This window comes from Mauremys reevesii, linkage group 13, assembly GCF_016161935.1.
Source record: "Mauremys reevesii isolate NIE-2019 linkage group 13, ASM1616193v1, whole genome shotgun sequence".
Classification (NCBI taxonomy): domain Eukaryota; kingdom Metazoa; phylum Chordata; order Testudines; family Geoemydidae; genus Mauremys; species Mauremys reevesii.
Window position 1 is genome coordinate 37,290,091 of NC_052635.1, and position 24,591 is coordinate 37,314,681.

Sequence of the window (24,591 nt, forward strand, 5' to 3'; positions counted from 1 at the left end):
ATCAATCGTCTGAGTGGCTTGGCAAAAATTTCCATAGAGCATTGTTATACAATTATTTTATTATTTGTCTGATTTCTTATCTTTCCAAACAAAGCAGATAAATATATTTTTCTATTATTTTTCACTTGGAAATGTAAGTGTTTTACTGCTTTTCTTGATAACAGACCAAGATTTAAACTGTGATACATTTTTATGTGAAGCCATCATCATTCTCCCTTTTCCAGGGGATTATTTACCATATTTGTTTTAAACTACAGATTTTTTAATAAAATGTCATTTACAGATCTTTCATATTACAATGTTATAAGCACATTATAGAACAAATTCTGGCAGATTATGCGTATATAGGCCTCAGAAAACCCATACCCAGCACCATAGAGAAAGCTGTGCTCCCCATTCTGGCTCTCATCTAAACCCATGGAGCAACTTCACAGGTCTTCCATGAGAGAAGCTATAATGGACCATTACAGAATTGGCCTCAAAGTTTAGGGAGCATGGTCAGCATGTTTATGATCACTAAACACACATTAGATCCATGCAGGTTGTTCATGCAAAATTAGGGTGAATGTCAAGACAGGAATAATCCATTTATTGGGTTGCTGCTGGCCAGAATATGGCTGCACAATAATGCTGCTCTTGCAGGATACATGTGCGCTCATTTTGAGGACACTTCTGCATAGTTCAGGAATTTGATCCAATGATTTTTGTATGATTTTGCTCTCTCTCTGGTGCTCAGATATTATAGTGTTGGGGGCCATATAAATATCTAGATGGGTTTTTGTGTGTTGTTTTGTATTTTTTTTACCAACTAATTTATTTTTTAAAAAATATGGCTTAAATGTTCAAGTCTTGTCTTCCTTTTGTAGGTACAACTTGAATCTGTAAAATTTGCTTCTGATAATCAGGCAGATAGTTTTGCCAGTATTTGCAGTCACAATTCATTTGTGGATGCAAAAATGTGGGTGCAATTTGTCCCTGTAAAGAAAATTTGGCTGTCTCAGTGTAATGTTCCAACATGCAACAAAATGCATTGCTGAAACAGCTGCATTCAGACAGATTTACAATGGAAGTGCAAAGAAAAAATATTTAAGCCGCTCTTTATTTTGAGCACACTGTATATATTTTGGCCTGGCCTAATATCTACAGAAATTTGTTCTCTGCATTTCTGATGTTTAATTTTGTTCTTCTATTTTCCCTTTTAAATGAGTTTAACAATTTTTGTAGTTCACAAAATATTAATAAATAACATATTGATACAAATATGTTTAATTTATCAATATACCATTGCAAAAATGATGTTGTGCCTATGTCCTTAACAACTCTCTCACAGACTTAATTGGGCAGGGCAGGAGATTGGGTACTCGGTTTAGGTACCTCTTTCCAGTTATTTGATGCAAGAAAAGGGAGTGAGAACAGGAACAAGCAGTCATCATGAGGCTATCATTGATCCTATCAATTGAGACTAATAGCTGAACCAGTTGCATGGGCGGCTCTAGACATTTCGCCGCCCCAAGCACGGCGGCATGCCGCGGGGGGCGCTCTGCCGGTTGCCGGTCCCGCGGCTCCGGTGGACCTCCTGCAGGCATGCCTGCGGAGGGTCCGCTGATCCCGCGGCTCCACCGAAGCCTTGGGACTAGCGGACCCTCCGCAGGCACGCCTGCGGGAGGTCCGCCGGAGCCGCGGGACCAGCGGACCCTCCGCAGGCATGCCGCCGAAGGCAACCTGCCTGCCGCCCTCCCGGAGACCGGCAGAGCGCCCCCTGAGGCATGCCGCCCCAAGCACGCTGGGGCCTGGAGCCGCCCCTGACCAGCTGTTTGTTCATTTTCCCATATTCTCCTAGCTATGTTTTCTGAAAGCATTTTAATTTTAGAACCTTCTTATCAAAATAAAAAACAAAAAAAACCAGAAACAAATACTGCTTTGAATCAGAAACTTTAAACAATCGTATCAATTAAGTAGGTTTAGTAACTCTGAGCTATAGCTTGCTGAAGAGCGCCTAAGAAACAGCCACAAAGAAGTCTAATATAGTATATGTATAAAACCAGGGCAGAAGTAGGCCCTTTGATGGGGAAGTTACGGTAGTATTTTCTCTTGAAAGAAACTGAACCCCAACATAACTATTACTATTTGTTATTCTTATCAACAAAGAAAGAATGGAAAAGGATACATGTTAAGGTAGGGACTTTCAAATATAAAATGGGCAAGTAACAGTAATCATTGGAGGGGTTTTAAAGGAGACTATCATAAACAGAATTGCAAGCATCACATTCAGGTACAAGAAGAGTAAATTACTAAAAAACACAAGGGTCTTAATATAATGAAAATGATTTCTTAAAGAGACTGGCCCAGGATTTGGTAGAAGGATACAGTACCTTTTACTTCTAGGCTGCTTGTTTAAATTAAACCTTTCTGTTGCCTTTTTCAGTGGCCTACGTGAAATCTAGTCTTAGTCTAGTTCTCAGTGGGAGGGTGTCCACATGATGACTGTCATCCTTTTAGAGTCTCAGCACTAAGGACATGGTCTTAATGGACCTTGAAATTTACTGGATGGAGACACATGAGGAATCACAATAAACCACAATCCTGCAATCTTAACTTTGGAAAAATTCCCACTGAAGTCAATGGGAATTTTGCCAGAGTAAGGGCAGCAAAATTTGACCTTTTTGTTTTGTGAAGGTGAAGGAGCTGGAAGAGGTAAAATGAAGCGTATGAGAAGTGCGTATGTGAGAGAGACAGACAGGGAGAGAGAGCGACATCACTATTGCTGCTTTGCATTCACACTGACATAAATCAAGGTCAAAGGTACACAAAAGAGAGACCCTAAAGGCAGTCTGTTCTCAGAGGCTGGCCAATGAAATCTGAAAAAGGTTCAGAAACGGGCTCATTTTATTTACATACATCTTTCATTCATGCCTGCCAGTGCATGAGTCCATTCTGTTGATCTGTTCTCATGTCCCCAGGCCCAGGTGTTTGTCCCTGTGTGCCAGGACCCGTCTTTGTGTGTTGTCCCTGTGTATGCAAATATGCCAATGTCCATCCCCATGTGCCCATGCCATCCTTGTGTGCCTACATGCCAGTACCCAGTCTTCTGTGTTTTGTGCCTGTGCTGTCCCTGTGTACCAACATGCTTGTGTCCAACCCTTATACCTGTGCCATCTCCGTTTGCCAATATGTCAGTGCCCGCCTCTATGTGCCTGTGCTGTCCTTGTGTGCCAACATGCTAGTGTCCGACCCTTATACCTGTGCCATTTCAGTTTGCCAATATGTCAGTGCCCATCCCTATGTGCCTGTGCTGTCCTTGTGTGCCTCTATGCCAATGTCCATCCCCATACACTCGAGGGTTGCCACCTCTGAGCAGGGCTGGCTCCAGGCACCAGCCCAGCAAGCAGGTGCTTGGGGTGGCCAAGGGGAAGGGGCGGCATGTTGGGGTCTTTGGTGGCAATTCGTCCGCGAGTCCCTTTCGGAGGGAAGGACCTGCGGCTGAATTGCCGCCGAAGAAGAAAGCGACACGGTGGAGCTGCCGCCGATCGCGATCATGGCTTTTTTTTTTTCTTGCCACTTGGGAAAGCAAAAACCCTGGAGCTGGCCCTGCCTCTGAGGTACAAAAACTCACGACATCCTGGTAGGGTGACCAGATGTCCTGATTTTATAGGGACAGTCCTGATTTGGGGGACTTTTTCTTATATAGGCACCTATTTACCCCCCACCCCATCCCGATTTTTTACACTTGCTATCTGGTCACCCTACATCCAGGATGGTCCTGACCCCCATAAAAACTGGACAGCTGGCGGTGCATACTGAGGACCCTTACAGATTTCCCAGGATAGCTCAAAAAAGGGATGATCTTGGGAAAACCTGGGCAGGTGGCAACCCTAAGGCGCCCATGCTGTTCGTGTGCCTTCATATCAGTGCCCATCCCCATATGTTTGTGCCATTCTAGTGTGCCTATATATCAGTTCCCCTCCTTGTGTGTCAGTACCTGTCCCTGTGTCCAAGTGCCCATCCCCATGTGCTTGTACGTCAGTGCCCATCCCTGTAACCCAGGGCCCATCCCCATCTGTCAGTGCCCACTAGGGTTGCCAATTTTGGTTGGATGTATTCCTGGAGTCTTCATCACATAACATAATCTGCAATTAAAAATTAATCTTTAATGCCTGGAGACTCCAGGACAGTGGTCCCCAACCTTTTTCCCCCAACAAGCATCCGCCGAAATTTCACTGACAATTGGCAACGTCAATAGGCGTCGCCGCCGAAATGCTGCCAAGTAGCATTTCAGCAGTGATGTCTCTGGATGACGCAGCTTGTCGGTGGCATTTTGGCAGATGCTCATCCGACAGCCAGTACGCGGGCGCACTTAGACACCCCAGTGGGCACCATGGTGCCCACGGGCACCGTGTTGGGGACCCCTGCTCCAGACAATCCTGGAGGGTTGGCAACCCTAGTGCCCATCTCCATGTATCTGTATGTTAGTACCCATCCGTGTGTGTCAGTGCTTATCCCCATGTACCCTGTATATCATGTGCCAAGGCCAATCCCCATGTGGCTGTTTGTCAGTGCCATTCCTGCACGCCAGGGCCCAACCCCCGGTGCTTGTGCCTGCAGGTTTGGAGTGACATGGGGGGGAGGGGGCCCTGTGGTACGGTGCGTGTTTCCCAGGGCCCCAGTGTGGGAGCAGGATGAGCCCTCCCACCAGCTACTGAATCCCTCCCACCAGCCACTGAGTCCATATAGGGACACTGAGCTCAAGGCCACAGCCTCAACCTCCTCCCCTTCCCCCGCCCCTCGGGTGACTGGTAGCTAGGGGACCTTAGCAACCCGAGGCCCTGGTGCGTCATCCTCGTGCGCCGGAAGCACTCTTCATCCTGCCGGAAGTACGTTTGTTGTGGGAGAGCGGACGACGCGGAAGTGCAGCTTGGAGGGGAACGATGGGTTGCGATGGGGGAACCATCCCCAAGAGACACGAATTAGTGAAAGGGCCTCGTAAGGTGGAGAAGGTAGGACTGTGCTCCAGGGAGCCATGGCAGGGGGCGGCTGGCCCGGTCCGCGGGGGTTCGGGGATTGGAGGCCCCCCCCTCCCCGGAGTGTGGAGGGAGCGGGGGCTGCAGTCGAGGTTTGAACAGGAAGCCAGGGGATTCCCCTAGTAAAACAGCTGGAGATCCCCGCTGTAAGCCTGTTAGTGACTGAGCTGGCGATTGCAGACCCCTCTGGAATCTCTGTCTCTCTCCCCCTGCAGTGTGAGGCTGCAGCGTGTTTTTCCAGGTGGAGGTTGTTCTTTATCTGACACTGTCCGAGCAAGGCAGCTTTTTGTGACGGCTTGTTGTGGGAGTGAAGCTAAACTTCGTGCCAGTAAAACGGGCAGAGAGTGCCACGTATTGCACAGCATGGAACTCACCTGCTGTTCACTGCTACATGGTAGTGATAGCCATGTTCAGGGAGATTCAAAAGGGGTGGTGTGTTTCTATGGGTGCATTCTTGGATGCCAGCTATGGTTACATTATGCACTTTTTGTCCAATCGGATGTAAGCCCCCGTGTTTCTGGGCATAAGCCAACCCACTAGCTGCCTGGAATTAGGAAGAAACTTCCCCTATGGGTAGTTATTCCTCAGAAAACATCCTGTATTGGCTACTCCTGGAGACAGAATAATGGATGACATGGATCAATGATCGGATTCATTATGGCAATGTCTGTGTTACACTATGGCACTAAAGACATTCTGACAGCTAGTTAGATCTCTTTTTTTTTTTTAATGTATCAAGCATGTACAGTGTTCTCAGTGATTTTATTTGCTCTTGCCTTGAGGGGCAGATCAGAGGAGAGAATCAGTGTGAATGGAAAAAGCTGCAGGACCTCATGGCCATCCCCATGAGTATACACAAACATGACAAACATTTTGCCATGTATAAAGCACCAAGCAGCCGTTTTAAATCGATCCACATTCTCTTCCTGTTTCTCTTGTGGCTCACAATGTGCTCAGCTGAGGCAGTAGTTCACATTTACAGGTTGTAGGCTCAGGCAAGAGCCTACCAGCCCAAACTTTGCTTTTCTGCTCTCGTTTCACTTGCCTTAGCATTGGGTCATACTGATGGGCAGCGACAGCCTTAGGGGAAAAGAGTAACAGGTGGAAAGGGACAAGTGAGCAGAAAAACTTTTAAAAGATGAGTGAGGGAAGGGTGGTGGGGAGACAGAGGAATAGAGAACAGATGAAAATAGACAAAATATAAGGAAAAACATTGTCCTTTGTCAATCCATCCCAAGGAAGGGGCTCCAACAAAAAGGATGGGAACCAATAGAACAGTGGTTTTCAACTTTTTTTTTCATTTTCAGACCCCTCAAAAATTTCAAATGGAGGCACGGACCCTTTTGGAAGTCTTAGACGTAGTCTGTGGACCCAAGGTTAAACACTGCTGTTCTATGATAATGACAACTTTTTGCAGACCCTTTAGACACAGTCTTCAGACTTCCAGCAGTCTGCAGACCACAGGTTGAAAACCACAGCACTAGAAGACTCTCCCCCAGACCTTCCTGGTTGAGTTTATAATCTAATGTTCTGATCCTGCAGTGGTAACACATGCAGTTAGACATTTATGTCTGTCAGGAGTCCTGTTGAAATCAGTGGGGCTACTTACATGAGTAAGGGTTAGCAGGATTGAGCTCCACGTCAGACATAGGCAAAACACTTGTTTCCCATAACACTAAATCAAGGTCTAATCTAGCAAATGTGCAGAATCTTCACTGAAAGATTTTGAAAAAGCATTTTATCAGGTGAATTTGAGCCCAGAGGGTGGTGGTTTGTCGTTTTGTAGGGTGTGGATGTTGGTTTCAAATGTAAAGGTTTGAATGATAAATCTGCCAGTGGGAAAAATCCATCTGAAATGAATCATAAACCAATGTTTTTTCCTCCTTCAGATTGACAAAAATGCAGAATTAGTGGCACAGTGGTACTACTGCACACTGAGTCAAGAAGAACTAAGGAGACCAATTGTAGCCTGTGAGCTGGGCAGGTATGATTTGTTTTTTCTTTAGCTTTCTTGATAAAAATACTAATTTTTGAATAAATGTATTTTATGAAAGTCAGAATTTTGACTACACATTTTATGTTATAGGCTGTATAACAAAGATGCTATCATTGAATTTTTACTGGACAAGTCATCTGATAAATCCCTTGTGCAGGCTGCATCATATATCAGGAGCATTAAGGTAAGTGGATGCCAAAATTTAAATCTGATTCTAAAAGGCAGCCAATTAATATCTTAATTTTTCAAGTACTGTTCTGGCACTTTTTGCAGTTCAAAATGGAAAGTTTAGCAAATAATGTAAATTCTTATACAGCATGTAAATTTAGCATCTCGTTTCCAGGCAGTCTGATACTTTGGTAGCAGTTGTGTTGGCTTACAATATCGGAGACACTGCTGCTATACTGCAGGATATCTGTCTTTTTATGATATATTGTATGGCAGGGGTTCCCATACTTTTAACTAATGGTCACATTCTCAAATTACTAGGCAGCCAGTGTCTGTACCCAGTCTGTATAAAATGGAGCAGATTTCAGTCACTTTCTTCTATACTATGGGGATGCAACCTGTGGAAACTACTACACCCAGTTTGCCATACTCCATCTTGATCCAAACAGGCATTCGTCCTGTCCTGAAGTGGAGTATTGCATGCTGTACCATGTTGTCTTCACATGCTGCACTTCTGCATTAAACATGAGTTGCCTATGTCACCTCATAGAATTTAGAACTGCATTTGAATCACCCTTTGCTCTGTGAATAGCTCATGATTAAGGCTGTGAGAGTGTCACAGAGCTGCTTGGCCATGCCTCCACCTAGGAGATGAGCAAGGGCATTGTTGCTGCTTCTGGGGAGCCCCCCAAGTAAGCGCCAGAGCCCACCTCACCCCGTCCTGTGCCCCAACCCCCTCCTCCCTCCACATCCAAACTCTGCTGCTACGGGGGTGTGGGAGAGGCACCGAGCCAAGTAGGGAGCCAGCCGGCCCCGCCAACCCTCCCCCCACCCAGCACTAATGGGATCCTGGGCCGTACGCCGCTGCCTTCCCCCCTGCCCACGCCTTCTGGGCTGCCTTCCCCCATCACCCGTGGGGCCCCCAGGCAGACCCCCAAGTTGTAGTCATGGGTATTTTTAGTAAAAGTCTTGGACAGGTAATGGGCCGTGAATTTTTGTTTATTGCCCGTGACCTGTCTGTGACTTTTACTAAAAATACTCGTGACTAAAACGTAGCCTTACTCATGATACTTTGCATGTCACTATTAAATAACCAAGTCCATACCACTCCTGTAACATAGGTATTATTATCACCTTTTAAACAGTGAGTAAAGAGAGGCACAGTGAGGCTAAACTGGGAAAGAGGCTAGTTGATATTGAGTCAGTATGGCCACTTTGTAAATGGTTTATTTTTAAATCTTTATACTGTATTGCAGAATTATCAGTTAGAGTACTGCCATCAGGAATAGAATCCTGAGTCTCCCATGCCAGATAGATCACAAACATTTTGCAGGTGTAAAATTTCAGAGCTGCTGTATGGCTGAACTTATAAAAACTTTGTACAGTGTCTGTGACACTAAAATGTCATTGTCATTATAAATGTAATTGAAAGCTCTAATGTAAGATAATAGAATCATAGAAATGAAGGGCTGTAAGGGACCTTGTGAAGTCATAAAGTCCCTATGTTGAGGCAAAACCAAGCAAACCTGGACCATCCCTGACAGGTTTTTGTCCAAACTGTTCTTAACGATTTCCAGTGATGGGTATTCCACAACCTACCTGGGAAGCCTAATCCAGGATTTAAATACCCTTATAGTTAGAAAGATTTTCCTAATATCTAATCTAAATCTCCCTTGCTACAGATTAAGCCCAGTATTTCTTGCCCCACCTTCAGTGGGCATGGAGAACTATTGATCACAGTTCTCTTTTATATACAGCCATAACGTATTGAAAAACTGTTATCAGGTCCCCCCCTCAGTTATCTTTTCTTAAGACTAAACATGTCCAGCTTTTTTTTTTTTAACCTTCCCTCATATCAGATTTTCTTAACTTTTTCATTTTTGTTGCTCTCCTCCGGACTCTCTTCAGTTTATCCATATCTTTCCTAAAGTGGTGCCCCAAATTGGACAGTTGAGGCCTCACCAGTGCTGAGTAGAGTGGGACAGTTACCTCTGGTGTCTTACAGATGACGCACCTGTTAATATACCTTGGAATATTAGTCTTTTATGCAACTGCATCACATTGTTAACTCATTCAATTTGTGCTCCACTATAACCCCCAGATCCTTCTTAGCAGTACCACATTTGCGCCAATTATTCTCCATTTTGTAGTTGTGCATTTGATTTTTCCTTCTAACTGTAGTACTTAGCACTTGTCTCGGTTGAATTTCATCATTTCTTCATATAATAAACCTGTAACGGGTTGTGCTCACCGCCGCGGCGCCTCCTGCTGGTTGCTCCGGGAATTAGCTCTGTCCTAGCCGTGGAGCTCCCTTTGCAGATGGTGTCCCACCCGTTGCCTGCTGTGCTCTCTGTGACCCACGTTGCTCCCTTGCTTGCGGCGTCCTCTTCTGGACACAGCCCTTCGTCTGTGCCCCTGCTCTATTCTCCCCCATTCCGGAGGTATCAGCAGTCCTTGGTGTGCACCTGCCGCCCCAAAATCTAGTCCCTTGCCTCAGGGACAAGGCACTGTCCTTCGGCCATGCTCCTCTATGGTAAGGTGCGGTGTAAGGGGGGAGGGGAGGATCCAGGCCTGCCCGCTACAGAACCCTCTAGCGGTAGCCTCCCACTGCTCTCCTTCAATCCCCTCTTCTCCCTGTGTACTCTGGGCCTTCCCCTTGGTCCTTATACCTTCTTGGCCCTTTTCATCAGGGGCCGCCGCCTGGCAGGTAACAGACTCTCTGCTCCCTTGAGCCTGCCCAGCACTGCTCTCACCTAGGTGCTCTGTCTACAGGGAGCCAGTCCTTTTCCCTTGCTTGTAAGGAAGGGACTGCTGTCACCTCTGCTTTGCAGCATTTATATAGGGCCCAGCCTGGTCCTGATTGGCTGCCTTTCTGCCCTTCTCTGATTGGCCGGGTTCTGCACAGGCTTCCTCTGGCCTGCTTTCACCCCTCCTCTGCCAAAGTGGGGCAACTGCCCCACTACAAAGCCATAAAGGAAAATGTATCTTCAGGAACATCGCCACTTCAGCATGTCTCAAGCATCATTAGAACACAACTTAAAAACTTACATTTGTCTCTTTCAGAATGTAACAGAGCTGAACCTTGCAGATAATCCAGCTTGGAAAGGTGATAAAGGGAACACAAAAGGTGATAAATATGACGACATCCAGTGTGCACGCTTTATTTGCCCTGTGGTGGGCTTGGAAATGAATGGAAGGCATCGGTTAGTATCGTACATATAACTTTAACTGGACTTTACTTAGAACTGTGTAAATTAATATTGTAGAAACTGTTAAAATATTGGGAGGGCAGATCCTGAGCAGCTGTAAATTGTCATAACTCCATTAGGGGGCTGTAATCCCTCTCCCACTGAAAGTCTACAGCAAAACTCCTATTAACTTCCATGGTGCGGGGTGAGCCCCAGGGAGTCCTCCTGTTGTGATACATTATTTTGGAGGAATGTAATAGTGGCAGATCTTTGAAACTAGAGTGGAAGTCTACCAAATTATGTTCAAGATCTCCTCACCCATTTTATTTATGATGATGAATGACCTAATATTCCACCTCTCAAAATAATTACCCCCGGCAAGAAAAATGTTCTTCTTTAATGCCTGTTCATTCCAAAAATCCATTTTAAATTGTACTATAGTCAGTAACTAACAGTCAAACAGGTGAATGCCTAATGGCTTATTTATCGGTTCTTGAAGGCTTTGTCATTTTCATTTTACTGTCAGCAAATGTTTCAGGATCGGGGCGGGGATGACTCTTATTTAATGGTACTTTGAAGCTCCCCCCCGGCCCCATATTGGGTTGTTGGAAAGGAAGCTCTTTCCCAAAGCATATAAACCTTATACAGAATCATTAAAAGATCCGTCTCACACTTTTTTCCCTTTGTCTTTGAGATATTCGGAAAGGGAATGTTAAGAATATAGCTCCCATTGGCAATACTGCTCATTTAGTAGTTAGCAGAAATTTTGTTATGTTATGTATTTATGCACAGTAACATGGTTATTTTGGATTGTATAAAAGTAAGAATTATGTTTGTCTTACAGGGGCGGCTCTAGGTATTTTGCCACTCCAAGCATGGCAGGCAGGCTTGCCTGCAGGAGGTCCCCGGTCCCGCGGATTCGGCAGCATGCCTGCGGGAGGTCCGCCGAAGCTGCGGGACCAGCGGACCCTCCGCAGGCATGCCGCCGAAGGCAACCTGCCTGCCGCCCTCGCGGCGACCGGCAGAGCGCCCCCTGTGGATTGCCGCCCCAGGCACGCGCTTGGCGTGCTGGTGCCTGGAGCCGCCCCTGTTGTCTTAACTTCAAAAATTTTTATATCGAACACTGGAAAATTGAATTATGGTAGGAATCATAAAATTAGCTAAACCGCTCCAAGACTCTACATTTTACTTAGGTCCATATTTTAAAAAATGTCCATTATGTTTAATCCACTTCTCAAATTAATTTTCAAATCAAATGTTTTGAGAATTACTATGAATAGCCCCAACATTATTATTTATTTACTGTTGGTGTTACTGTAGTGTCTACGAGCCTTACTAATGGACCAGGGCCTCATTGTGTTAGGTGCTGTACAGTCACACAATAACAACAACAAAAGACAATCCCTGCCCTAAGGATTTTACAATCTATAAATCAAGAGCCAATAAAGGGATGTAGATTGGGGAGTATAAGGAAACAATGAGAGAATATTGGTCAGCTTGATAGACAGTGGTCTCAACAGCCTAACCATTACCAACTTTTTGTTGTAAGCATCATAGAAATGTAGGGCTGGAAAGGACATCAAGAGGTCATCTAGTGCAGTGGTCTCCAAACTTTTTTGATCGTGCACCCCTATCAGTAAAAATGTTTTGAGCACGCACCCCCAAAATATGTATATTTATGTATAAATTATATACATGTACTACTGTACTAATATATTAGGTACATTATAAAACGTACACAAAAAACAGAAATTAAAAAAGGATGAGATAAAGCTGAAAAACAATTTTTTTAAAATAATTTTTTATTTTATTTTATTTATTAACGGTACTCCTGCCACACCGCTCCTCTGCTCCGGCGGCGTTCCTCCTGCTGCACCACCCTTTTGCTCCGGTGGTGCTCCTCCTGCCATGCCCCCCAATGGATCGTTGCGCACACCCCCCTTTGGAGACCACTGATCTAGTGCAGCCCCCTGTGGGGAGGCAAGATTAAATATGCCTATACCCTCCCTGACCAACATATAGAATCTTAGAATCACAGAAATGTAGGGCTGGAAGGGACTTTGAGAAGTCATCAAGTCCAGCCCTCTGCACTGTCGCAGGACGAAGTAAACATAGACCATCCCTGACTGGTGTTTGTCCAATTGTTTTTCAAAGCTTCCTGTTCTAGAGCTTAACTACCCTTTTAGTTAGAAAGTTTTTCCTAATGTCTAACCTAAAGCTCCCTTGCTGCAGATTAAGCCTGTTATTTCTTGTCATGCCTCCATGGAGGACTATTAATCACAATTCTTTCTCTATACAGCCCTTAAAATATTGGACGACTGTTATCAGCTCCCTCTCAGTTGTCTTTACTCAAGACTAAACATGCCCAGATTTTTTTTAACCATTTCTCATAAGTCAGGTTTGCTAAACCTTTTATCATTTTTGTTACTCTCCTGTGGACTCTTTCCAGTTTGTCCACATTTTTCCTAAATGCTTTTGAGAGAGGTTTTGAAGATGAATAATGAGGTAGCTTAGTGCATGTTTGCAGGGGGCACCTCACAAGTGTGAGGGGAAGCCTATGGAAAATATATGAAGAAATTTCTTTGAAAATTTAACGAGTAGGCGATGGAGGCTGGTGGGCTGATTGATGGCTCATTAGTGAATGAGAGACGATAAAATGGGGATAGACTGTGAAGGGCCTTGAAAATGAATACAAGCAGCTTATGTTTGATGTGATAGAGAAAGTGGAGCCAGTGGAGGTGTGCAAAGGAAGGGGCGACATGGGTTGGGAAAGTGATGGGCTAGGAATATGATCTTTGCAGCAGCCACAACAGGAAAAGTCCTGGTGGAGAGTGTCCATCGCTCATCAAAGTGCTCATCATACAAATACCAGAGTTTGATTAGCACTTAGATACTTCAGAGGATCTGGGGAACCTACATGGATCAGTAGAAATGTATACCGAGGCCTTGTAAGAATTCATTAATTTTTGAGAGATTGTAGTAAATTTGTTAGTATTCACTGAAATAGTATAAAAATAAACTGAATTAGACTAGTCAGAATAAATTAACAAAGTACTGTACATAGCGTAATTCAGAATGCTTGATTTTTATTGTTTAGTTAGTAATTATAATGAGTCTCACTATCATTAATGCAAATTAGCTATGTCATACTTGTGTTTCTCTTGATTAGCCACAAGGAGGTGTACAAAAAGCTAACAGGTAAATTACTTGCTGCCATCTGCAGTGTTGGTTTAATTTATATATTACACATGTATAAAATAAAATGTCTGTTACTGGCAAACTAAATTTTCTGAGATGTCAGAATCAAATTACTTTGGTTTTATTTTTTCCCCAAGGTTTTGTTTTTTGCGGAATTGTGGCTGTGTGTTCTCTGAACGTGCGCTTAAAGAAATTAAAACAGAAGTTTGTCACCGGGTAAGTTTAATCTTTAAATCTTGTTTTTGCTTTAAAAACACATATTTCTGTACACAGAAATATACAGGCACTCTGTGCCAGATGCAAATGCTTCTTCACACAAAAATTTGAACAGATGAACATACAAATTGAGGTTGCATCTGCAAAACTCAAAGATTTCACTTTTCTAGTAGCCTGAAAATAAAACTTTATATCCTTTTAACAGAATTGAGTGTAATAGTTCCTTTGTGATTGTTTTGAAAAATGCACAGCTTAAAACCCTTATTCTTAAAGTTAGTTTGGTTTTATTACAGCTATTTTTCAAAATCAAATGTTTTGTTCATTTTATTATTTTTCCCAGACACTGTAGTCTTTTAATTTCAGTTCAAGAAAAGGTTTTTTTAATATTTGCTGAATCCTTGCCATTTGTTGTTTTATTTTAAAAAAATCTTTTGACCCATTTGTAACATTAAAACGTCAGATAACTTTTTTCCAGATTTTTAAATAGTTGAATAATCTCAATACTTACAGTAAAAGACAAATTACTTTGAATTATTCTCCTTGGAAAACTAGTACAGCAATCTCACCAGATAAAAAAGTAAAACATATATATATAAAATTACGTTACTGTGTATGATTTTAACATTGTAAAACAATCTTGTGTGTTGATACATAAATACTTAAACACTGATGTGAATTCTTGATGAAATTCAAGGTGCAGATGGTTTCCTTTCTTTTCTTAATGTTTTTCTGGAAGTAATGATATGAATGCACAAGAGAATTATTTACTCTATTTTTGCTTCTGTTATTTGACTTGTTCTTGAAGACATTAGTGTGCTCAAAAAAGAATATTTTCTTTATTTTAGGGTATTCCGTTGATAATTTTGTTTGTTGGTGTTCTTCATTGCTCCAAGTATGATGCTGTGGACAAAGGGCTAATGCAAAAACTGGAAACCTCGAGTAGGAGTAGAGAGGTTATTTTACCTTGTTATTAGGCACTGGTGCGACTGCTGCTGGAATATTGTATCCAGTTCTGGTATCCACAATTCAAGAAAGATGTTGAATTATTGGAGAGGGTTCAGAGAAGAGCCATGAGAATGATTAAAGGATTAGAAAACATGACTTTTAGCGATACTCAAGGAGCTCAATCTATTTAGCTTAACAAAGAGAATGTTAAGGGGTGACAGTTTATATGTACCTACATGTAGAACAAGTATTTAATAATAGGCTCGTCAGTTCTAACAGAAAAAGATATAACACAATCTAGTGGCTGGAAATTGAAGCTAAACAAATTCAGACGGGAAATAAGGTGTAAATATTTAATGGTGAGAGTAATTAACCATTGGAGCAACATACCAAGTGTTGTGGTGGATTCTCACTGACCATTTTAAAATCAAGATTGGATGTTTTTCTAAAAGAAATGCTCTAGCTATTATTTCGGGGAAAGTCTATGTATGGCCTGTGTTATACAGGAGGTCAGAATGGATGATCACAATGGTCCCTTCTGGCATTGGAATCTATGAATTGCATTGGCTGCTAGAAAAAGCTGAAACATCACATATGCCAGCTTTTCTTGATTAAAATTAATATTCATTCTGGACCATAGGTATACAAAGTTCGTGTATAATAGATCTAGCAGATTTGTTTTAGTGGTATTTCTCCTGGAGTATTTAAGAGAATAGGACTCATGGTCTGTGGAACGCTGGAATGAAGACTGAGCTGCTGCATTTGTCTTTAATTAGTAACAGCATGGTGGTTACATGACATTGTCTTGGTTCCGCAGATGTTGAAGCTTTGGTGCAGGGATGTTGTCCAAAAGTCATGCAAGGTCTGAATATAGTGGAGAATTTTGGTGGTCCCAGTACAGGCTCATGCTCCTTGAATGCTTGTGTAAAAGTATATTCACAAATAACTGCTGCTAACATTTCAATACTGCTTTCAGTATAATTGTGTATGTAGTAGGTCTTAACTCCACTGCTGGTTCAATTTTAATTGATTCAATACTATTTTAGAGTTAGTTTGGCAGAACTGGGGCTAGAATCCTAACTCCCAATCCTGTACTTTTTCCTTAGGGGGACAGAGGAGGGGTGGGGTACAAACTTCCTCTGCACCATGCTGGGGGCGCAAGGGCAGGATGGGAGGGAGGTGGGAGCTCCTAGCTCACATCCACCAACAATAACAATAAAAAATAGACTGTAAAGATAGGTATTTAGATGCCAAAGTTCTAGGGGATCTTACCCTTCAGTTCCGGCCTGGCGTTCGGCCTCAAACAATGCAGGGCAGGAACTGGGTCCATTGTAACACAGTAGAACTGGAACTGGCTTTCCAGCTGGTTGTCATCAGGGTCCTGAGTCACAAAAAAGGGCCAGTTCCTCTCCAGCATCCTCCTGCTCATTTCCCCGTGGGTCTAGCCAGTCATCCTCAGTAGGGAGAGAGGGCCAGCACCAGGCTCCAAATACTGCCTGGAATGGCTGGTACTATATTTTTGTAGAATCCTGTCTAGTTCATCCAAAAACAGACAGATCACATTGTCCCCTACCAGATTGTCTCATTTTATCTCTTGTTTCACTGTGTTTTCTTCTGAGCTGCTTGAGATTTTTCCAGCACTAGTTGGCATCCTGCTTGTTCCCTTATGAACATCTGCTTTTCACACAAGCTTTATTTCTGTGGCTGACCACAACAGCTTCCTGAAACAATGCTTCTCCCCAGATAGTGATGCAATCCAAGGTCTCAGCATGGCTCCAAGCAAGCTGCGCGAGGCATGTTGTGGGGCTTCTGGAGCGCTAGTGGGCTTGTATCACCAGACTAATGATATACTGGCATCCAGAAACAAATGGGTAAAAATCTGACTCTGCCACCTTCTAAAGGCACCTGTATAGTAGTGTGACTCTTAAAAATATGTATATATACAGTTGACTTAAGTACATCAGAGGACTCTGATTCTTAACACAAGTTTTCAGTGGACTCATTCTAGGCCTTGTCTACACTAGAAGAGGTTGGCTGGTATAGTTTTACTAGTATAGCTACCAGCAAAAAGCTCTAGTGTGGATGCACTGATATCAGTATAAAAGTGATTTTACCAGTGTAGTTTTTGCTAGGTTAGGAAACCAACATTAACTATACTAATGGAACTGTATGTACAGTAGGATTTTTACAGACATAGCTTTGCTGGTTTAAAAACAAAAATCCCACCCCTAACTGACATAGTAAAATCTTTAAGTGTAGACCAGGCCCTATATTTTGGTCTGCACTTCCTTTGATATGTGGTTAAGATTGAAGAACTTAGAGTAGAGTTGAATGTTCAGAAAAGAAAGCCCTGATCCAGTTGCCTCATGCACAGAAAGTGAGTAGAAGTTTAGTAAATAGGGTCCTTAGGGAGCTGGTTTCTATGCTTTCTGGTAGTTAATGGTTTGTTTATATTGAAAGCAATAATTAGCTGTATTCCCCTGGTGCACTCTTTTTTCTTTGTGCAGTAGTGGATTTAAAAACTGAAGTGAATGTGAGAATATGAAGTAAAAAAGCTGTCATTTTCTATATATAGTATGTTCTATGATTAGTGATTGACTATTAGGAATATTGTTTGTTAATATCTGGTATAGGCTGTCTCTTGGAACACAAGGCCTTCCACAATATTGAACTCTGGATTTTACCAATTCCCACAGAGACGTCTTGGAAGCTACATTCTAAATAGTGGCAATGGCGACAGCTTCTGTTGTGCTAGCTGGTGTATTTAAAGACATTCTGTTTTGCTAACCTGTATCTTAAAGATAAGTGAGAACATGTTCTCAGAAGAAGCAACTTCTGATGCAATAATCATCAGCTCTAGCATGGCTCTTATGATTACACTGATGCCAAAGTGCAATGGATTTTTTTTGTGTGTAGGAGAAATGTAAGCTTATTACAGCATAACCCATAGGCCATGTGTTTGATTATGCTCCCTTTCTTCATATCCAATATCTAGTTGATTCAATCGGTGGACAACTTTGTATTTTTTAAGGAGGAGAGGAAGGGGATAGTTAAACATAGATATTATGACTAAAATTGATAAACTGTCCTCAGATATCATATACTCTGTTGTGCTGAATAGTTGAAACACTTTTGTTTTAGTCATCTGCTTGTTTGACTACTCATCAAAAATTAGGTTATTTTACATTAGGTTAAAATAAGTCCATTGTTGGTCAATAAGTATTTCTGTGTCCACTCTTTTATTACAGATGAATGTCTTAACCTGCACTTTACGCTAAAAACCTAGCTGACAATCCTGAGACCTCCTAGTTTGCATCACCCGAGAGGACACAATAGGCAGCACAAATATATACCCATAGAGCATAAATCTAGAAGTTGGGTAGTCTCTCTATTCCCGACTAATTTCAACTGTGTAAAAGTTCATTTAAAAAAAAAATCTGTTTTGTATGTCCACTTAAATTGTGAGCCCACAGACTAATCTGGGTACCTACTAATTAGCAAACAGCTAAACAAGTGCTTCCCAAAGGAACTTACAGAGATGCTTTCTGACATAGTGATGAAATTCAGAAAACTCATTGTCTTGGGGAAACATTGACATAGACTATGGCTTATATAATAGCCCAACATTTTTTGTCTGAACTCTGCACCTTAGGTTTCATATAGGTAATCTTCGAGAGCATGCCAGCCAGTCATGCCCTGGGCTAGTTCATCAGATAGGATGCGTACACAGGAAAGAGAAACAAGTTATTTCTTCCATGCCACTGTCTTCCTCCTCCAATCTAAAATAAAAACTGTATCCATTATACAAACAAGGGGAAATCATGAGTCAGCCCTCCAAATTTCTTCACCACGCTAAATTCCCAAATGTACTTATAGAAGACTCTCCTCAACCAAGAGTCTAAGGCATATAAGAATTAGTGGAGCACTATAGCCACTCTGGAATATTGCTGGTAGACACTCTTCCACCAAAGCACCCTTTCTCACTCCACCACAGAAACCGGTTACCATGTTCATGGATAAACTGCAAAAGGAAAAATAGGAAGAAAACTAGTTTTGGTTGTGAGAGAAACCGTCTCATACAGACGGACCTAGAGCCCCAGAATTAATGCAAACCTATGCCACTGCCATGAAGAAGGCAAAGAAAGCTTGCCTATCCTCTACTAAGTAGACAGCAAAGTCATGCTCTGCAGGAATTTTCTGAAGCATAATTCTTTTCATAAACCTTCTGCTGAACATGGGGATACCACTTCTCTCATTTACCTCTTAAGAATTTGGTCCATTCACACAAGTAGAAATCATGGGAGTAATGATGGCACTTGGGGTCACCACCTGTGGGTCTTCCTTGATAGTGAATGTAGAGAACACATGGGAACTCTACTAATAGAACGTAAAAATGGCCCTACTGGGTCAGACCAGTGGTCCATCTAGTCCAGTGTTTTGTTCTGACACTGGCCACTGCCAGATGCTTAGAAGGCAATGAACAAAATAGGGCAATCATCAGAGGATCCATACCCTTGTTGTCTGGTCTTGGTATCTGGCAGTCAGAGGCCTTGGGACACCCAGAGCAAGGGAGTTGCATCCCTGACCATCATGGTAACAGCCATTGGTGGACCTATCATCCATGAACTTATCTAATTCTTTTTTGAATCCAGTTATAGTTTTGGCCTTCACAACATCCCTGGCAGCAAGTTCCACAGGTTGACTGTGAGTTGTGTGAAGAGTACTTCCTTTTTGTTTGTTTTAAACCTGCTACCTGTTAATTTCATTGGGTGACCTCCGGTTCTTGTGTTATGTGAAGGGTTAAATAACAGTTCCTTATTCTTTGTCCATACAATTCATGATTTTATAGACCGCTATCATATCCCGCCTTAGTCATCTCTTTTCCAAGCAGAATAGTCCCAGTCTTTTTAATCTCTCCTCATATGGAAACTGTTCCACACAATCATTTTTGTTGCCATTCTATGTACCTTTTCCATTTCTAATGTATCTTTTTTGAATTGGGATGACCAGAACTGCAAGCAGTATTCAAGGTGTGGACACACCTTGGATTTATATACTGGCATTATATTTTCTGTCTTATTATTTATTCCTTTCCTAATACTGTAGTTTTTAACGTTGTTAGTTTTTTGACTGCTACTGCATGTTGAACAGATGTTTTCAGAGAACTATCCACAATGACTCAAAGATCTTTCTTGATCAATAGGTTGCTCACCTCTCCTTTTGAGGAGGATGTATTTCCAACCCCAGAACTACAGAAACTATTGTTCAGTGTTAGGCACCTCCTCCACCCCCATACTACTGCTTAGTGTCTAACTTCCCTTTTCTAAGACAGCTAATCATGAAATTAGCAAATCTATTTTCCCGACAGATTTCAGACTGAAAAACAGAAATGTTTTTTCAAATATGGAGTTTTAAGTTATACTTGAAAATATGAATGTGCAAAAGCATAATTTACATGGGCAGAATGGGTAACTGTATCTAAACAGCAATTTGCATATTGATGCTCACATCTTGCAACATAAAAGTGTATATGCTAATTTTCACATGCAGCTCACGTAACCACATTTGAAAAGGTTGTCTTGTATGGTGTCTCTGAAATGCAGGTCCACAAAAACAACTTGCATATGCATGTTTGAGTCGGATTTAAGGTAACAAAAGACAGTTCAGGTTGCCTCAGCTCATTTCAACGAGGTACATATTGTACCGTGTTCAGAGGCTTCTGAAATCCCGAGGTACTTGGAAGGAAGGAAGGGATGTCAGTTTTTGCATTTCTTTTCAGACAAGGGTCCCCCAACACTGAAATAACTTCATTAATTCCCAGCAAAAACCTTGCATAAAGCAAATCTCAAATATATTGCCCATCTAAATTCTTCTTCTGTAGCTGGAAACTTTTAAAGTCCTGGTTAATATTTTGTTTTGCTAACAAAACAGGAAAGAGTACAAGAGGCAACCGTCATTGCGGCTTTCTTTCATTAGAGACACTATGCAACAGTTAACATCTGAGAATTTTTTGAAGTTGTTTTTACACACACAGTAGTTGCTTTAAAACTGTTTTTCCATTCTTCACACGTGTCTCCTACTGCTTTAGGATTCAAGTCAGACCTGCCATTAAAAATGTGAAACCTGTAGAACAACTTAGTCTACGTGTACACAACACAGTTTTTAGCGACATGGCTGTGCCACTACAGCCGTGCCACTAAAACACAGGCCGCTGTTTGTTGGCAGGAGAGAGCCCTCCTGCTGACAAAAAAAACTTTCACCCTCAATAAGCGGTGTTAGCCTGCCGACAAAATGCTGTTCACACCGGTGTTTGTTGTCAGGAAAACTTTTGTCTTTTGGGGTGTGTGTGTGTGTGTGTGGATTTTTTAACACCTCAGAACAACAAAGTTTTGTCTTTCACTTGTCAGTATAGACAAAGCCTAACATTTGGAGCATAAGAGGTGAAACACAAGTCTGTATTATTAAGAAACAGCTTAATTGTATCTTTTCTCTTATCACATGAAGGATAAACCTTTTTGAGTGCTTCTGCTAAAAGTTAACTCCATCTGGCCAAAATCTATTGGAAAATAGATAAAAACTTTATATTTGTGCTTTATATAAAAAGAGAGTTTGAAGAATTAAGGGCTTAGGTAAAATTTTCATTAGTGACAGAGGCACTTAGAGCCTCTTAAAAGATTTAGGCTCCTAAATCATTAAGGCTCTTTTGAAAACGTTACCCCTTGTCTGTATTAAAATTTGCACCAGTTTTACCAAAAGCGTGATTTACACCAGTGAAAAACTATACACACTCAATGCAATTTAATCTGCTTTATATTAATTACATTTAAATGTAATCAATTTAAGACAAATTTATATAAACCTGATTTGAATTGGATTAAGATTATCCACAATTCACTGGTTTAACTAAATCAATTTTTCACCCAATTTGTGGTTAAACCAGAACAACTCTGATTCTAGAAAAGGCCTAAATATTTATAAAGTTTTTTCATTTGATTGAGCGGTATACAGAATAGTATTTTTGAAAACTCTGGAGCTACTGTAGAAAAGGAGAAAACAAATATAATATCAGTAAGATGCCACACTTCTAAAATAGCAGTGGCAGGATATGACTTTGAGAGGAAAAATAAAGGAAATGGGAGAACAGAAACATTTTTTGGAGGGAGGAAGCACCTTTGGATGGTTGGACAACACAAAATGAGAAGGTTTTGTGATGGTGTGTTCCACAATGCAGAATCCAATAGAACAGCAGCATGATTTCCTGTCAACTTCAGAAGGAATTGTGTGATTGTAAAAGAGAGGCTTTCAATTTCAATATTGGACTTTAATCTGAAATTATTTCACCTACCAATGTTGAAAATAGCACCTCAGATTACTAAATTTGGAGTTTGAAGGAAGAAAAATTCCTGTCTCATTTCTTTGTTCGTTTGTCAGCAACTTGGACATGATCTTCACTTTTACACCGGCTGTAGCTCCACAGACTTTAATAGAGCTATGCTGACTGACACCAGCTCATGAGCTAGTACTTGGCATATAATGGATATTTTCATTCTCTTCCTGTAGTCAGTCAGTCTATTGTTTTTGTGTGAATGTTTCATGTAGCAACCGGAATGAAAAAACATTATAAAAAAGGAAACTGTTGTGAAGCTGCAGATTAACAGGGTGATTTAGCAACTGGTATAATAGCTGAAATTATTTTAACTCTGTTTTTAGAAAACGTCTAGTTTTCAAGTTGATAATGTCCATCTCAAAGGCGTTTAGTAAGAGCCATTAGTACAAGTTCCACTAGTAGGTAGACCTTGATATAATCAGGATCCAAAGCTATTAGGATCTATGACTTTAAAACTGGGACCGCTGATTTTTAAACTGCTCCTTTATAGCCACCAACTATAAGGCATACAGGGCAGGCATAATGTGATCATGGTAGCTCAAGCCACAGAGGAAATGTGATGCAACATTCTGAAGAAACTGTGGGTGAAGGATTAGCCACAATGAGAGAACTGACAAGGGATTTACAGTAAACCAGGTTTGTCACTAGAGTCTAGGGTGACCAGACAGCAAGTGTGAAAAATCGGGACAGGGGGTGGGGGAGTAATAGGAGCCTATATAAGAAAAAGACCCAAAAATCGGGACTGTCCCTATAAAATCAGGACATCTGGTCACCCTACTAGAGTCTGTGTTGCTGTTATGAGGTCATCAGGTGATTAAGATGCAGATTGCACAACCAAAAAACACACTTTTTTACAGTGTCAGATACGTTTCATGCTTCCATGGGCAGGCCATAGGGTTGCCAGCCCTCCCGGTTTTGCCAGGAGTTTCCTGGAATCCCACCCTATCTCCTGGAGGGTACTGAAGGCAAACTGGGAGATTTTAGGTGCTGAAAGTCTGGTGGCGCAGTGGGGCTAAGACCTGCCCTGCCCTGCCTCGCTCCCCAAAGCAGCTGGCATGTCCCTGCTGCCCCTGGTGGGGGGGCACCTGCGGCGTGGGCAGCACATGGAGCTCCCTGTGTCCCCCCACCTCCCGGAGCTGCTGCCAGACATGCCAGCCGCTTCTGGGAGCGGCGCGGGGCCAGGGCAGGTAGAGAGCCTGCTGCCCGGGAGCCGCCCAAGGTAAACGCCTCCTGGCTGGAGCTTGCACCCCACACCCTCTTCTGTACCCCAACCTCCTGCCCCAGGCTTAGCCTGGAGCTCCCTCCCACACTCTGAACCCCTTGTCACCACCTCTGAGACCAGAGCCCACACCTCTCCCACACCCCAACCCCCTGCACAAGCCCGGTGAAAGTGAGTGAGGGTGGGGGAGAGTGAGAGACGGTCGGAGGCAGGGTGGAGTAGGTGGGGCCTAAGCACTAAGGGGCAGAGCAAGGGTGTTTGGGTTTGTGTGATTAGAGAGTTGGCAGCCCTAGGCCAGGCCATGTTCAAAAGTGAAACCAAGATTCTTAACTTGGTTAAACCTCTCTGAAAAACAAGTGGGGGGAGCAAAAGGAGAAGGGAGCACCTCAGGCAGGCAATCACAGCTTCATCAAGCACTCAATAGGAAGACTATAATGTATAAAGTTGGCAATATTATTCAAGCATTCCTGCAGAGCAAAGACTGAACTTGAAGGGACCAAGGGGATTAATATGTATATTGGATAGGAGGGGAGAGTGGGCAGAACCTTTAACAATGTACTTCTGGTCCATTGATTTGATAAATTAGCAAAATACAAGTTTCATTATGTTCTTCAAAACCATATTTAGGACTCTATTTTTATCCTTGCAATATACAACAGGCTCTCTAATTGATAGCAGGGGCATCTTTTTAAATATAACATTTATCATAAGCTATGGTAAAGTAAATGTGAATACATAGAAGGTGGTGGTTTTTATATGCCATCTTTTGCATTTCTTTAACATTTTATTTTGAGAATGTTTCATTTTCAACAGATTTTACTACGCTCTTGCTATAGTACTGTATTTGAAATAATGCCTTTTAACCATACACAAATATGCTTATCTTGAAAACACAGCTGTTGCGCATGTGCAATAACTTTCAGAAGTGTTTCAAATGCTTTTCATCCATAGAATTAGTGCATCTGTGATACATTGTGCAGCATACTTTGTACATAATCACATTGACATGATAGATTGAAGTTTGAGTCAACAGTTTTTAAAAGTCAGTAAATGCAGATTGACATGAGACAACCCTTAACAACTTGCTGGTAAAAAAACAATAATATGCTTTTAATAAATTTCCGTAAATATATCTTAATGCTGTTCTCAGCTCCCAGTCACATTAATGACTTGTTTTTAAATTGTTGTTGAAAACACTCAGTTAAAATATTGTTAAGGCTTTTACTTTAACGAGCTTGTGCCAAATCAGAGTTAGG

At 42.1% G+C, this 24,591-nt stretch overlaps 1 protein-coding gene across 1 annotated transcript in view; it reads left to right on the forward strand.

Annotated features, from left to right (window-relative positions):
• The first annotated feature begins 4,773 nt into the window (after window positions 1–4,773).
• RTF2 (replication termination factor 2) overlaps window positions 4,774–24,591 on the forward strand; it is a 56,137-nt gene continuing 36,319 nt past the window's right edge. The window contains exons 1-5 of the mRNA XM_039497952.1: window positions 4,774–4,994; window positions 6,908–7,002; window positions 7,105–7,198; window positions 10,246–10,385; window positions 13,706–13,784. Of these exons, the coding sequence (XP_039353886.1) occupies window positions 4,926–4,994; window positions 6,908–7,002; window positions 7,105–7,198; window positions 10,246–10,385; window positions 13,706–13,784 (477 nt within the window). The 5' untranslated portion in view covers window positions 4,774–4,925. The remainder of the gene's footprint in view (window positions 4,995–6,907; window positions 7,003–7,104; window positions 7,199–10,245; window positions 10,386–13,705; window positions 13,785–24,591) is intronic.